This window comes from Neofelis nebulosa, chromosome 4, assembly GCF_028018385.1.
Source record: "Neofelis nebulosa isolate mNeoNeb1 chromosome 4, mNeoNeb1.pri, whole genome shotgun sequence".
NCBI classification, from domain to species: domain Eukaryota; kingdom Metazoa; phylum Chordata; class Mammalia; order Carnivora; family Felidae; genus Neofelis; species Neofelis nebulosa.
Window position 1 is genome coordinate 93,252,449 of NC_080785.1, and position 14,658 is coordinate 93,267,106.

The window sequence follows — 14,658 nt, forward strand, 5'->3', positions numbered from 1 at the left end:
CACATCATTTCAGAGTAAGCTGGGGGTAGTCATCAGAAAGGAATTTAGTTTTCCTGCAGCATATACCTGAAGGTAATAATATATCGCAGGCCTGTGATACTCTCTGAAGTATCTCTTCAGTTCTAAAACTTCTAAACACATCTAGAGTCTAATTTTATTAAGTTCTTCCAGTGTCCTTATAGTGTGGCTCCTCCTTTGACTTTAACTCTCTAGGCTAGCATCATCACGGCGAGGATTGGACACTGTGGAATGAGCCTCTTCGTAGCAGGGGCTGATGGGAAGAAAGAGGCCCGTACTGGAAGGTGATGGACTTAATGTCCACACCCAGCTCTGTTACCAACTGTGGGTCTAAAAAGTCACTTTACTCACCAAATCTCAGTTTCCTAATATGCACACTGGCAGGACGGTGCCTGGTCCTCCTACCTTTTTCTCCCACATTAATAGGCAAAATGAGTAGCGTACATCTTCCTACTATGGTGGAAATTTACGGTGATTCTTCTTTTTTTTTAAAGTTTATTTATTTTTGAGAGAGACAGAGAAAGAGTGTGAGTGGGGGGGCAGAGATAGAGACACAGAATCTGAAGCAGGCTCCAGGCTCCGAGTCGTCAGCACAGAGCCCAATGCAGGGCTTGAACCTCACAAACTGTGAGATCATGACGTGAGCCGAAGTCGGACGCTTAACCCACTGAGCCACCCAGGCGCCCCAAATTTACGGTGATTCTTTTGGATCTTGTACACAAAATGAAAGTGTATTTGCTTAGTTAGTTAACATCATCAGCAATTAAGTAACGTCTTCTACCAGAAGCTGTAACCAGGAATAACTCAGGCTCTGAAGAGAGGGGAGCTATAAATAAAGGTTTCTGTTCTATTAGTAATGAAGCAGAGAATGCCAGCAAATATCTCCGTAAGGAATTTCAATCACACGTGATAAAGTACTTCAGAAATGGTCGTGAAATTGACCAGTGACAAAGAAAATGACACCACATACCTGTAATAGGGCTATTGTTGTCATCGCCTGGGGTCCACGACAGCTGAACACTTTTGTCGAGTTGATCCGTCAATTCTAAATCAAAGGGAGGATTTGGGACATCTGTAGACCGAACATACACACCACGGTTAGCCATCCATCCTTATGAGGTTGTCTTTTACTTACTTGTAACACCATTCACAGGGGGTGCATCTTAAAGACACAGCACACTTAACGGTCAAGGAGCATGCAATGGAAATGAAGTGCCAACAGCCGAGGTTGCTGGGAACACACAAGCACACCCAGGACAACCCATCAATGAGTTCTGCTTGCTTCTTTTCCCAATGAAACTGAATCACGTGTGACCAAAACCAGTGGGGAGGGCCTACGTGGTTCACCAGCACCCTCGGTGTGTCTTCTCATAAACATGAAGGAGCGCAGACAGAAAAAATAACACTGAAGCTTAATTTCTAATAAATGGGAAACAGAGAACGGCAAATGCTGAAACACAAATACAGGCAAGCACAGGGACTGCTGATTAAGAAGGCTTAAATGTTCTTTCGGAAACACAGGAAGTGATCGATTTTGGAGCTCCTGGAGAATATTTATGTTTTTAAGGGAATTCTAAGATTGCTGCTTTGTAAGTAGCCCTCAGCATGTGTACCTCATGCAGATACTCACTACAGTGGTCGGGCACATGGGGACACGGTGTGTTTACCCTCAGAGGACACTAGGGTACAGACACCTGTTGGACGAAGGTGTCCCAGAAGCATGTCCGTTTCTTCTAAAGGTACTTCCGAGATCCAGAGAATTTACATTCCCCTCTGGGCTCTTTCCTGACCTTGCTCTTGGGTGTGATTGTAGCCCTTGGGGAACCAGAGGCCATAAAACTATGAGCACTGCTTTCCCACCAGTAAAGAAACAGTAAATGTCTACCAAGAGCAGTTCTACAGCATAACTAAGGATACTCTGTGAAATTCAGCTGAGTTTATGCTGTAAAATTAATTTTTGTATTTATATGCTGACTAAAGATGAGGGTTCTTTAATCAAAAAGAGTTCTGGAAATAATTTCTGATTTATTTTCCAGACTCGGAAAAATCACACAACTTGGAAGTGCCTTCATGTTGGTCCTCCTTTAGTGATTTATGTTTCTTAATCACAGTGAGTTGGTTTTCTCTAAGACAATAGTCAAATGTTGTTCCAAACTGCCATTGTTTTCCTATGAAAATTTCTCAAATATGGAATCCCAAAACATTTATGTTTCCAAAACAACTTGCAGTAGACTGAAATGAAAACCTAATTTGTGGAATGGTATTTGAGATATTTTTTTTCATTCTGTAAAACGTGGATGGCAGCTTTTGAAAAAGCACTATGCTACTTTACAAGGGAATCATATCAAAGAGGGACTTCTATCAATTGAGATGACTTTAGAATAACACATGAAAGGGGAGCCTGGGTGGCTCAGTCGGTTGAGCATCTGACTTTGGCTCAGCTCAGGATCTCAAGGTTCACGGGTTCGAGCCCCGTGTCGGGCTCTGTGTTGAAAGCTCACAGCCTGGAGCCTACTTCAGATTCTGTGTCTCCCTCTCTCTCTGCCCCTCTTCTGCTCATGCTCTGTCTCTGTCTCTCTCTCAAAAATAAATAAACATTCAAAAAAAATTTTTAAAAACTGGATGTTAAAAAATTTTTTTTAAAAAAAGAACAACACATGAAATATTTAGACGTGAGCGGTAATACATTCAGTGAGACATTCCAGAGCTATCATGAAGAAATGATTCATAGCAGTGAATGGGGAATGCACCAGAACACCAGACAGAGCCCTTTTCCTTAAAGAAACACAATGATGTGATAGAGAAAAGAAATTTTTTTTTTTTTTTTTTTTTTTTGCAAATGTAGACTTGTTTGACAGAAAATAGAGAAAGAAGACTCATATTAGTTTACCGTAAATAGGAGCTGGAGTTGGAGTAGGAGCTAGAAAGGACATTAATATAAAGGATTTTAATCAAAATTAGGAATGGAAAGATATAAGATAGCACAAGAAGACAAAGACTGAACATGATTCAGATTCTAACGCTAAGCTGTGCGCTTAGCTGTGGGACACAGCATCCATAAACATGCAGTCACAACTTGGCGGGGGGGGGGTGAGGGGAGGTCCTTCAATTTTAAATAGAAGTACATTATTTCACCCAATTTTCTTATAAAAGTATCACTAATATGCGCAAGCATCATTTTATTCCAGCGCCGCTACATTGGTATATTTATACTGAAATTACTGCCTTCAAGGCATCTTTCAAAGAAGAAAAATGTACATATTTAACTGACCCACACAACTGTGACACTATATCAAGCAAACATTTACTACTGAGTCCTTCCAGCCTAACACGGGGCAGCAGTGGTGCCCTGTGTGTCCCCACTCTTACCGACGACGCTAAGCACAGCACTGGCGGAGACCATGTCTAGAGTTGTGTTGGCCACGCATGTGTAGGCCCCACCATCGCTGTCCCTCACATCAGCTACCTCCAAATGGTCCTTGTCAACAGTGAACCTGCAAAGAAAACACGTTCAGAGCAGCTGAAACGGACATCCAGCCACACACGACGGATGGTTGCGTTGCCGGCACGGAAGAGGCTCTGTGAAGTGGAAAACAGAGAAAGATGGGGCGGCTGGGTGGCTCAGGTGGTTGAGGCGTCTGACTCTGGATTTCAGCTCAGGTCATGATCCCACGGTTTGCGGGATCGAGCCCCGCATTGGGCTCTGTGCTGACAGTGCGTGCTGATGGTGCGGAGCCTGCTTGGGATTCTTTGTCTCTTCTCTCTCCCCATTCCCTGCTCATGCTCTCTCTCTCCCTCAAAATAAAAAATAAATATTTTTAACAAAGAGAGAAAGATGATATAGATTTGCAGCTCATTAGAGCAAAAATCCAAAAAATATGTATCACTTTGATAAAGCTTAAAGTTGGAAGACAGAGGGGATTAGAACCCTGGGTTGGAAGGGATGTCAAGTTGTCTGGTCTGAAGGCTTATCAAGCACCCTTCTGCAGTTTTCGGCACTTCCTTAAAGACCAGGGGCACCCAGAGGTGAGGTGGGGGCAGCTGCAGTTACCCTTACTAGTGGGCTTTCCTGCGGCTTCTGCTGCTAAGAAACATTCAAACACCACCCATCCAGCTCCATTTCTAACAAAGTGTGTATTTTTAAATACTTTATTGGGGTGCCGGGGTGGCTCAGTCAATTGAGCATCTGACTCTTGATTTCTCACGGTTTGTGAGATCGAGCCTTACATCAGGCTCTGCACTGACAGTGTGAAGCCTGCTTGGGACTCTCTCTCTCTCTCTCTCTCTCTCTCTCTCTCTCTCTCTCTCATTCTCTGCCCCTCCCCCACTTGTGCTCTCTCTCTTTCTCTCAAAATAAATAAATACTAAAAAAATATTTATCACTTACCGAAGAAATTTTCTGCCATTTTTGCCACATGCATAAACTCTCATAGGAGAAAGTAAAAGCCAAGAATGGTATCGACTTTATCACAAGAAATAGGGAGACTGAGATCAACAAGCACCATGAAGAGTTCTCTAGAGGTTACTAGCTGGCATGAGAAATTAGTAGGTCAAAAATCCATGTAAATTGGATTCATGCATGATTTTAAGGAGGCTCCATAAATCATTAACTGTCTTTGCAAGGAATTTCCAAGTTAAAACTTTAGCCAGCTTAACTCGACAGTCATTTCCTCCTACTTTCTTCTCATCTTTAGCAACTCAGATTCCACAAATAAAACTGGCCAGCTGGAAGCATAGAATTACATGGAAATTCTGGGTATAGAAGAGAAGGCCACCTGGTTTTTTTGGGGGGGGCATTAAGCGACAGGCACTGTTTGGGCACATTTGCAAGCAAACCACAGAAAGCATTCCCACCAGCACACAGCATTTCTTCCCGTAGGGGGCGATGCTTGTGGCCCCTGGGCCAGCTAGGATTCACAGAGTCAGCTCAGCACCCATTCTGTCAAATTGACGCTTCACCAGGAAGACAGGTATGAGTCTGATTTCATTCCAGGCTCAAGGACTGCTCAGGCTCTTTTAAATACCTGTGGGTTCCCCCCCACCCCTTCTCTTTCTACTGGCTTTAGGTGAAAGCAAAAGAAAATTCCCTCTCCACATAAAAACCAGTGTCCTTTAAAATACCGACAAGGATTTAGACACACTCTGCTGATTAAAGCGATTGTATTTCTGCTTATTTGTAGAATGGTAATGAAAACATCTGTCGAGACTTCACTGCACACAGTAGAAGACAATGGAAGTTATCCAAGGCCTGAAAGGTTTTTCCTGTCCTGAATTGCCCAGGAGACCAACACGCAAAAATACAACAAACATTCTCTATTTCAATAACTTGATGCTTCTTAGGTCCAAGCATCTTGCGGCGGGGAGAAAAATGTATTTTTTTTTTTTTCTTGGAGAGAGCAGATTTCAGACACTTTAGAAACATCTCTGCTAAGTCACTCTACAATAAACCTTTAGTTCAAAGCCGCTTAAAGAGACGAAGAAGAGAAAGGAAAGAAATGGTCTTCAAATACCTTCCGTCACTGGGCAGCTCACCGTTGTCCTTCAGCCACGTGATGGTGAGGGTCAAGGTGTGATCATGTTTCACTTTGCATTCAAAGGACACCGTGCTCCCTCTTTGCACTACTGCATATTCAGGCTGCTTAATGATCCTGGTTGGATCTGAAATTTAACTTCCGTTATCCATCGCCAAAGCTGAAGAATTTGCTCAAAGCCACATAATATGTGAAAAAGCTTCATCACCTCTGCCTTACCTTTGATTTCTAAGTGAACTTCATTCTTTGCCATTCCTAATTTATTCCTTGCAACACACGTGTAAGTTCCTGTACTGTCCTTTTGGGCCACAGGAATTTCCAAAGTTCCATTTTCATGCAAAACATAAATATCGTCACGGAGCGCACTACCCTTAGCTCCCTTGAACCTTCATTACAGAGAGTATCACAAAGGGAATAAAAAAATCATAATTTGAAGTCAGACATAAAATGCTACATTCAAGATCAACACATGATGGTCTGCATTGTAGTATCAAGTTCAGAGACGTTTGGAATCTGCACAAGACATTCGGAATTGCGTGCCTGTAAGTCAGTGGGGTCAATGTAAGGCAGGATGTAAAACGGGAAGATTTAATGAGAAATGGTGTGGAAGCATTAGGGTGACAACGCAAAATACTCAAATTCTAATTTTCAGTATCAGAGATTCATATTTCATAAATACATCACTATCTATTCTACCTCTAAATAGACGATAAAACAGGCAAAATGAAGACTGAGCTTTCGGACATCTCCTCCCTACTGGGACTTATCTGTAAGCCCGTCTACAGGCTACAATTCTAAAGTGATCTCAATTGGAAGATATTTGATTTGAATTCTAAAGAGACTTTTGATTCCTATCAGTAAGAACTTATTCAGGGAAGAAAGACAATAGAGCATGTATGCAAAGTATGTGTCCATTCAACTTCCAGGCTATTGTCAGACAGAAGTGGGGACTGATAAAAGGGGTGAGGCAAAGTCAACCTAAGCTAAGCGTGACCTCACCAGGACACCAGTAAAAGGATACCAGTGAGAGTGGATGGATCCAAATCAGGAAGCTTGGGTGGGAGGGGCACTAAGAGTGAACACTGGGGAATGAATTCTGTTTTTGAGCTTCTAGGACCTCTCTCTGACCCCAAATGATATTCTATTATCAAGGAATGTTCCCAACCAGCTCTCCAGCCGGCATTCCTTGTGAAGTCCCAGGTGATGTCCGTGGCATTGTAACATATGGGAGGACCTTCAATTTTTAAAAAATACATTTCCAGGGGCACCTGGGTGGCTCAGTCGGTTAAGCGTCCACTTCTTGACTTCACCTCAGGTCATGATCTCATGGTTTGTAAGTTCAAACCCCGCGTCGCTCTGTGCTGACAGCTTGGGATTCTGTCTCCCTCTCTCTCTGCCCCTCCCCCACTTTCTCTCTGTCTCTCTTTCTCAAAATAAATAAAAAAATAAACCTAAAAAAATGCATTTCTAGATACCTCTGTGGTTGACAAAGTGTGCTGCTAAACAGACTGGACATGTGTTAGGCATTTAGCACACAGCAAGTAGTTATACCTGTTTATGAATGAATTTCATAATAATAGTATGATGGAATCTGCACTGTCCGTTCTCTGACTAAATGAAAATCCAACACACAGAGAGATTTGAAGGCTTCAGCAAATGTAAATATTAAAAACAAATAGATGGGTGCCTGGGTGGCTCAGTAAGTTAAGCGTCTAACTCTTGATTTCGGCTCAGATCATGATCCCAGGGTCATGAGATCGAGCCCCACATCGGTCCTGCACTGGGCATGGAGACTGCTTAGGATTCTCTCTCTCCTTCCTCTGCCCCTCCCCTGCTCTCACTCACTCTCCCAAAATAAATAAGTAAATAAAAATAAACAGAGCCACGACTTACCACTCAACGGTAGGAAGAGGAGACCCAAAGAAGGCACAATCTAGTAAAGCAGGCCTGTTTGCAATGACCTGATAGAGTGTATTTGCAGATGTAAGGATTCGTGGTGGCTCAGCTGAAAACAGTTTAAAAAGGTAAAGTAAATATTAAAATAAAATAAACATTTCAGCCCGCCTAAATGTATTTGTATTGTATTGCAAGCTTATAGTAAAGCATTACCAGTATGCCTCTTCCTGAACATTCTCTAGCAGGACACCACCGGTCAAGGTGGAGAAATGCACATTTTCTCCTACCTCTTGTCACATGTCTTTCTCAGGCACAGTATTTGAATGATCTGTTTATCTCTATCTCCTACTGTACTGTGAGTCCCTTACGGGCAGGGAATGGGACTTTTATTGTTTTCTCCCCAGAAACTAGGTCAGTATCTGGCACAAAAATAGCAGTCAAGCACATCTTTGTTAGCTGATGGGCCCATCCTAACCTCAGGGTTAGAACGAGAATGAATGGGTAGGGGCGGTGGTGAGCAGACAAGGCGGCAGAAAAGTGTGGGTGACCGAAACACAGAACCAGAAATCCAAGCTTCCTCCTAAACATCCACCAACATTGTAACTGTGCTCAGCTCTGTGTGTGATTTCCTGCCCTTCGTTTCAAGCATGAAGGACAAATACCAAGTCCTGCTTGGCTTCCTGACTTTAATTTCATTTGAAAGGGAGCCTACTACACTTAAAGAGTTGATGTATAATTTCTGGCACTGTGAAAACAATCCTCACATAAATTTTTTAACAAACTTGATGTCTTCGTAGTTTTTGTCCAGCATGAGAAATATCATGATCACATAAACCAACCATTTCATGCAGCACAATCAAATTTGGAATTAGGGAGCTGGGCTGGGGGGTCAGGGGGATAGTGGGGGGGGGTGGATGATGCACCCAATGATCATCCTTGGAGGAGGGATTAAAAAGCCAGGAAGAAGCCCCGGGGCTCACACTGCAACAGAAATGAGAACATAAAGTGATTGAAAATTGTAAAGGCAATTTGTGTCCAGTGCCTTGTAAAAAAGAAGACACACGAATGGCCAACAGACCCTTGAAAAGGTGCTCAGTGTCACTCCTCATGAGGGAAATCAAAACCACAATGAGATACCACCTCATACCCTGTCAGGGTGGCTAAAATCAAGAAGACAAGAAACAACACGTGTCAGAGAGGATGCACAGAAAAAGGAACCCTCGTGCACTGCTGGTGGGAATGCAAACTGGTACAGCCACTCCGGAAAACAGTATGGAGGGTCCTCAAAAAACTAAAAATAGAAATACCATATGATCCAGTAATTCCACTATTGGGTATTCACCCAAGGAAAACAACAACGCTAGCTCGAAAAGATACATACACCCTATATTTATCGCGGCACTGCTTACAATGGCCAAGACATGGTGGGGTGCCGGGGTGGCTCAGTCGGTTAAGTATCCAACTTCAGCTCAGGTCACGATTTCATGGCTTGTGAGTTTGGACCTCTGTGCCGACAGCTCAGAGCCTGGAGCCTGCTTCGGATTCTGTGTCTCCCTCTCTCTCTGGCCCTCTCCCGCTCATACTCTGTCTCTCTCTCTCTCTCTCTCTCTCTCTCTCAAAAAGAAATAAACATTAAAAAAAAAGACATGGAAGCAACCTAAGTGTCCATGAATAGACAAATGAATAAAGTAAAAGTGTGTGTGTGTGTGTATATATGTATGTGTGTGTGTGGAGTATTACACAGCCATAAAAAGGATGAGATCGTGCTATTTCAGACAACATGGATGAACCAAGATGGTATTATGATAAGTGAAATAAATCAGACCGAGAAAGACAAATACCATATGATTTCATTCATAAGTGGAATCTAAAAAAAAAAAAAAAAAAAAAGAATCAACAAACAAAAAACAGGATCAGAACTGTTAATTAGAGAGAGCTGATGGTTGCTGATGGGGATGGGGGTAGGGAGCCGGGCAAAATGGGGGAAGGGGACAGGGAGATATGGGCCTCCAGTTATGGAATGGGTAAGTCACATGAATAAAAAGCCGAGCATAAGGAGCAAAATCAATGATATTAACAGCAAAGTGTCAGGACAGATGGTAGCTACGTTTGTGGTGAACAGAAGCATGAAGTATAAACAAGTATAAACTTGTCAAATCACTAAGTTGTACACCTGAAATTCATGTAACATTGTGTGTCAATGACACTCAAACAAAACAAAACACCAACCATTTCGGAAGATGTTTCAGTGTATCATAGTTTTCTAAACATATTGCTAAGAATTGATGAATAAATGTACATCTGTGATTAGGATAAAGGCCAAACATTATGATTAATGATTTATTTTTTAAAAATCAGAATCATGAAATTGTTATTGAACTTCCCAGTTCCTAAAGATGGAACAGCAGGAACATCCCGTTACTAAAAGCAGATGAATGCTATTTTCCTTTGGAGCATTTGACTGGGAATGGAGCTGCCTGACTATCTGGTTAATTATCCAATCAATATATTTTTTAAATTTTTTTAATATTTATTATTTATTTTTGAGACAGAGAGAGACAGAGCATGAAGGCGGGACAGTCAGAGAGAGAGGGAGACACAGAATCCTAAGCAGGCTCCAGGCTCTAAGCTGTCAGCACAGAGCCCGATGCGGGGCTTGAACTCACGGACTGTGCAATCATGACCTGAGGCAAAGTCGGACGCTTAACCGACTGAGCCACCCAGGCGCCCCTATCCAATGAATAATTGGACACTATAAGAACTGTGTTATAGGAGTGCCTGGGAAGCTCAGTTGGTTAAGCGGCCACCTCTTAGTTTCGGCTCAGGTCATGATCTCAAGGTTCGTGGGTTCGAGTCCTGCGTCGAGCTCTGTGCTGACAACGTGAAGCTTGCTTGGGATTCTTTGTTTCCCTCCCTGCTCTGTCTCTCAAAAATAAATAAATAGATATATAAAAAAAAGAACTGTCTTATGAAAGAACATCAAGGCCAGAGTATAATAGCCTTCGTGGCAAGGTCTGTATCTTATCCACCTTCATATACGCCATCTAACTCTCAGTCCTCTGTGTGTTGCACATGGTAGGTACTCAGTATATTTTTGCTGAACGAATGGAAGACTCCAGCAGTCATTCACTGAACTTGTCATTTCTGTAATCAAGGGAGCGCTTACCCAGCACATTCACAAATGCGTTTGCCAGTAAATATCCGTATTCGTTAGAGGCGTTGCACTGATACACCGCACTTGATCTTTCTTGAACATTCGAAAAAATAATGGTATCGCCATCGATTTTTCTGCTGGGGTCATCAGGGGCAACTGGGTGTAAAAACAAAAGCACGTTATTTATTCCTCTTTGCTTAGAAGATGTGCAGTTTGAGGTCTGCATTATAGTAAGTACGACAGAAACACACACGAATCTAGGTATGTGCAGTAAGGAGGAGGAGACTGAGAACCCAGGCAGAACCCATCATTTTCCCTCCTCAGATTTTAGTTATCACGTGTCAGCATAGGGTTATGCTCGATACTCATTTAGTCCTGAGTGGATTCAGTCCGTAAAACTGAATATCATTTTTGAGAGATCCGGCAGTGGGGGGAAGCACAAGTTAGGTGAAAACAGCAATACAAATTCAGGAAGGCGTTGCCTTTTCACAAAGAAACTGTGGTTCTTTACGAAGAAGTGAGTTAATTTATCGAGAGGAGACAGCAAACGCTCATTGAAAATATAGAAACCCTCTAGCCCATCCAAACCTGTGTCTTTTACAAGCCTCTTGTTGACATAAATAGATAAATAATAAATAAATACCTATAAATATAAATATTATATATTATATTATATATTATATATATTATTTATATATTATATATTATTTATATATAATATATATTATTTAAATATATATTATATATTATTATATTATAAATAGAAATATATATATTATTTATACTTATATATAAATAAATAAATACCTAAAATATAAATAAATACCTATTTATTTATAGGTACATACATAAATATACAGGGCCAATAATCAAATGTGCAAACATTTCTTTTCCTCAATCGGAAATTCCTGAGGCCGAAACAGATTATGTGAAACTTCTCTTAAAGAGAGTGTTTTTAAGCTAAACCTCTCAAGTATGTTAAAAAACAAAAAAACCCAAAAACCAAAACCAAAAAAAAAAAACCCAAAAAACCTAGAAACCAAAAAACCAAAGTCAGGATCAGGACTGATCCTTACTGCAGTGGAATGAGAGTACCATAATAGGTGAGAATTTAGTCCAGGCCATGCCTAGCAACGTAGAAGTGTGGTGCTCCTGGAGATAAATGCCCTTCTGCGAGTGCTGAACCTTAGGCTGTGACCTTACACCGCGTTAAAAGCACACTGAAAGGGTTGACAGGTACCGGCCTCAGCACAGTGATCCAAATCAACACTCAGTGACAGCACTCCTTCTCCAAAAGCCGTTCTTGCAACTTGACCCACTGAAGAAAGAAGCCTTTGCTTCCATTCCAAACACCATTTTTTTTTTCTCTTTGATGACAGAAAAGAAGATGCGAGTCTAAGACATACTTATCACCGCATTTGGACACTTTGATTCCTTGCAAGTCTCAAATGTTTGGTTCATTGGTGGTTTATTAACTCACTTTCATACAAATAAACAGAACTATAGTTACTCATCCTTGTTTTAGTATGTGGATCTGGAGTAGTGTTCTCACGCATGCTGTGTTTGTTTTCCACCATGGCTGCTGTAGCAAGTTACAAAATTAGTGGCTTCAAACCACAGAAAATTTACCGTCAGACCGTTCTGTATGGTTATTCAACACTCCCATCACAACTAATAGCTAATTTGTAAAATCACCTTAGACACTCCAGTTAACTCACTAGTGATGGGGGATGCCTGGATCCTTTGAGTTGGTTTCTTAGCTCCTTTCTGCTGCTTATGACTCTGAATATTTCAAAATTGCCTTAAGAAACATGCTCTTCCAACCAGAAGATAAATACAAGTTCTAATCCCTCTAACAGGGTAAAGACTGCATCAATACATGACAGCAGAGGACAGAAATGTCACACTGGCCTAGGAAGCAAACTATGGCTGTGGCAGGCAACCAGGTACCCTGAGAATGCAGTATACCCCGGAGCCACCCATGGTCCTTGTCCCAGACCCCAAGTCTAGTATCACCGGGGCCTTTCTGACTCACCCACTCTCAGTGACATCCATCCACGCAAAGCTTTTGGAACAGAGCAGGGTTTCTAGGATCTCTTTCTTTGTCAGCTATGCTCAGCAGTTTTGGACCCAGCACTTGGGCACTCAGTGTTGGGCCACTCTGGGGGACTCTCAGTGCCCACCATTCTGACGGCACCTCGGCAGACATTGTAGGCAGCAGGGGGGCCGGTTGAGTAGTGTCTGGGCATTTCAGACAGCGATGATGCTCGGGCAGAGCCCTGGCCTGAATCTCTCTGGATATGTGAGGAGAGCTCCTCACGTTCCTTCAGTGTATGGACCTCTTAAAAGTTACACCACCATGTGATGTTTAATGGGTATAGAGCTCCAGGTTTGCAAGATGAGAAAGTTCTTGAGGTCTATTCAACAGTAATATGAATATACTTAACACTGCTGAACTGTAGACTTAGAAATGATTAAGATGATAAATTTTATGTTATGGTTTTTTTTTTTTAAGTATAATAAAAATATATCACCACAAACTCGGAAGACCAGCTCAACTAATGAAGCCAGGAGGACAATCTTCCCTCAGTGGGAACTCATGAATCACAACATAAACCATTTTAAAAAGCGTTTTTGTAGCCCGCCCTTGCATTTTTATTTGCTGTCAACTCATCTCCATGCTATTCTTTACCTGAAAGGCATCTGACTGTACCTGCCTTGTTGCTGCTTAATGGAGCAGTCTTCAAATATTTATTTTTTGGCAAGGTGTTTAGGAATAAAATAAATCCTTTAGGTAAGAGTAGGGAATAAGCTAATATCTCGCCACGGGGATTTGGGCTACATTTTCCTTAAGTACTTTAACTAAACAAACACAAACAAACCCGGGAACTGTCGCGGCGACATATGGAGGCTCAGTCGGTACTGGATAAAGAAGAAAATTGCTAGTGTAGAGATATTGGAAGCCCATGGATTCTGTGTGCTGGCTACTGGATAGGAGTAACTCTCCAGCAACCAAACCCCAGTTATCCAAAGGAATAATGATTAATTCTGGGAATAAGCAACTTCATTTGCTATCAATGAACAACAAAGAAAGAAATTTGAGCATAGAGGCATCATGTACAATTTAGAGCCCCAAAGATAAGGTTCAGAACTGGGCTGATATCTTTCCAACAATACATTCCTTTTTTAAAAAATTTTTTTTATCGTTTATTTATTTTTGAGACAGAGAGAGACAGAGCATGAATGGGGGAGGGTCAGAGAGAGGGAGACACAGAATCTGAAACAGGGTCCAGGCTCTGAGCTGTCAGCACAGAGCCCGACGAGGGGCTCAAACTCACAGACCGCGAAATCATGACCTGAGCTGAAGTCGGCCGCTTAACCGACTGAGCCACCCAGGTGCCCCAACATTCCTTTATTCCAACTGTCCTGACACAGCTGGCCAAACCTAGAAATGCTTCCAGCAGTTACATAATGAGAATGATAATTATTGCCACCTCATATGTGTAGAGAGCACTATCAATTTAAAAGATAGTTTTGTGTCTATTGCATCATTTTATTTCAAAAAGAACTTTATGCAGTGGATCAACTAGAAAGTACGTGCACTTTGGAGAAGAGAAAATTAGAGACTGGAGCACCTGGTGGTTTAGCATGAGATGAAGGCTCAGATTTTCTGAGTCCGTCTACTTTATAAACATCTCCTTGAAATCTGAACATTTGGCCATGATGGAGATTTTCCTTCGTCTGTTTACTCCATCCCCCAGAAGGGAATGCCAACTGAGCCCTTTACTTTGGAGAAAAGGGAGAAGGGAGACGCCTTGGTGGAATCTGGGGACCAGCCTGGACCAGGCCTCCATGCCCCTGGCAGCTTCTCCTGTGCTCCTGGCTTTCAATCTCCGTCTGATGTCAGCCAAATACAGAAGTGTGGCCACAGGAGACCTGTCTACTCTCATTCTTTTCATTCATTCCCCTCCTCATCCCTTAGGGAAAAGGGACCTTTTAACAATGATGGTGAGATCTTGTAAGTGCTCCACCTGGAAGATTCTGAGCTGTTCCGCTACT

At 42.1% G+C, this 14,658-nt stretch overlaps 1 protein-coding gene and 1 non-coding gene across 23 annotated transcripts in view; one reads left to right on the plus strand and one right to left on the minus strand.

The window, feature by feature from the left end:
* The window catches only part of NRCAM (neuronal cell adhesion molecule), a 286,918-nt gene that overhangs the window by 37,441 nt on the left and 234,819 nt on the right, over positions 1 to 14,658 (minus strand). For 15 of the 22 annotated variants that reach the window (XR_009260570.1, XM_058725394.1, XM_058725405.1 and 12 more), the window contains 7 exons: positions 10,612 to 10,755; positions 7,443 to 7,554; positions 5,769 to 5,935; positions 5,529 to 5,676; positions 3,388 to 3,512; positions 2,909 to 2,938; positions 989 to 1,090 (listed from right to left, as the gene is read on the minus strand). Coding sequence is in view for 21 of the 22 variants with exons in the window: in XM_058725394.1 (XP_058581377.1) it covers positions 989 to 1,090; positions 2,909 to 2,938; positions 3,388 to 3,512; positions 5,529 to 5,676; positions 5,769 to 5,935; positions 7,443 to 7,554; positions 10,612 to 10,755 (828 nt within the window). In the remaining variant the exon portion in view is untranslated. The remainder of the gene's footprint in view (positions 1 to 988; positions 1,091 to 2,908; positions 2,939 to 3,387; positions 3,513 to 5,528; positions 5,677 to 5,768; positions 5,936 to 7,442; positions 7,555 to 10,611; positions 10,756 to 14,658) is intronic. The other 7 variants (XM_058725414.1, XM_058725411.1, XM_058725409.1 and 4 more) reach the window with 1 other exon arrangement.
* TRNAQ-UUG (transfer RNA glutamine (anticodon UUG)) lies at positions 2,418 to 2,502 on the plus strand. The gene is given in 2 exon segments: positions 2,418 to 2,454; positions 2,460 to 2,502. It is a non-coding gene; the product is annotated as a tRNA-Gln (tRNA).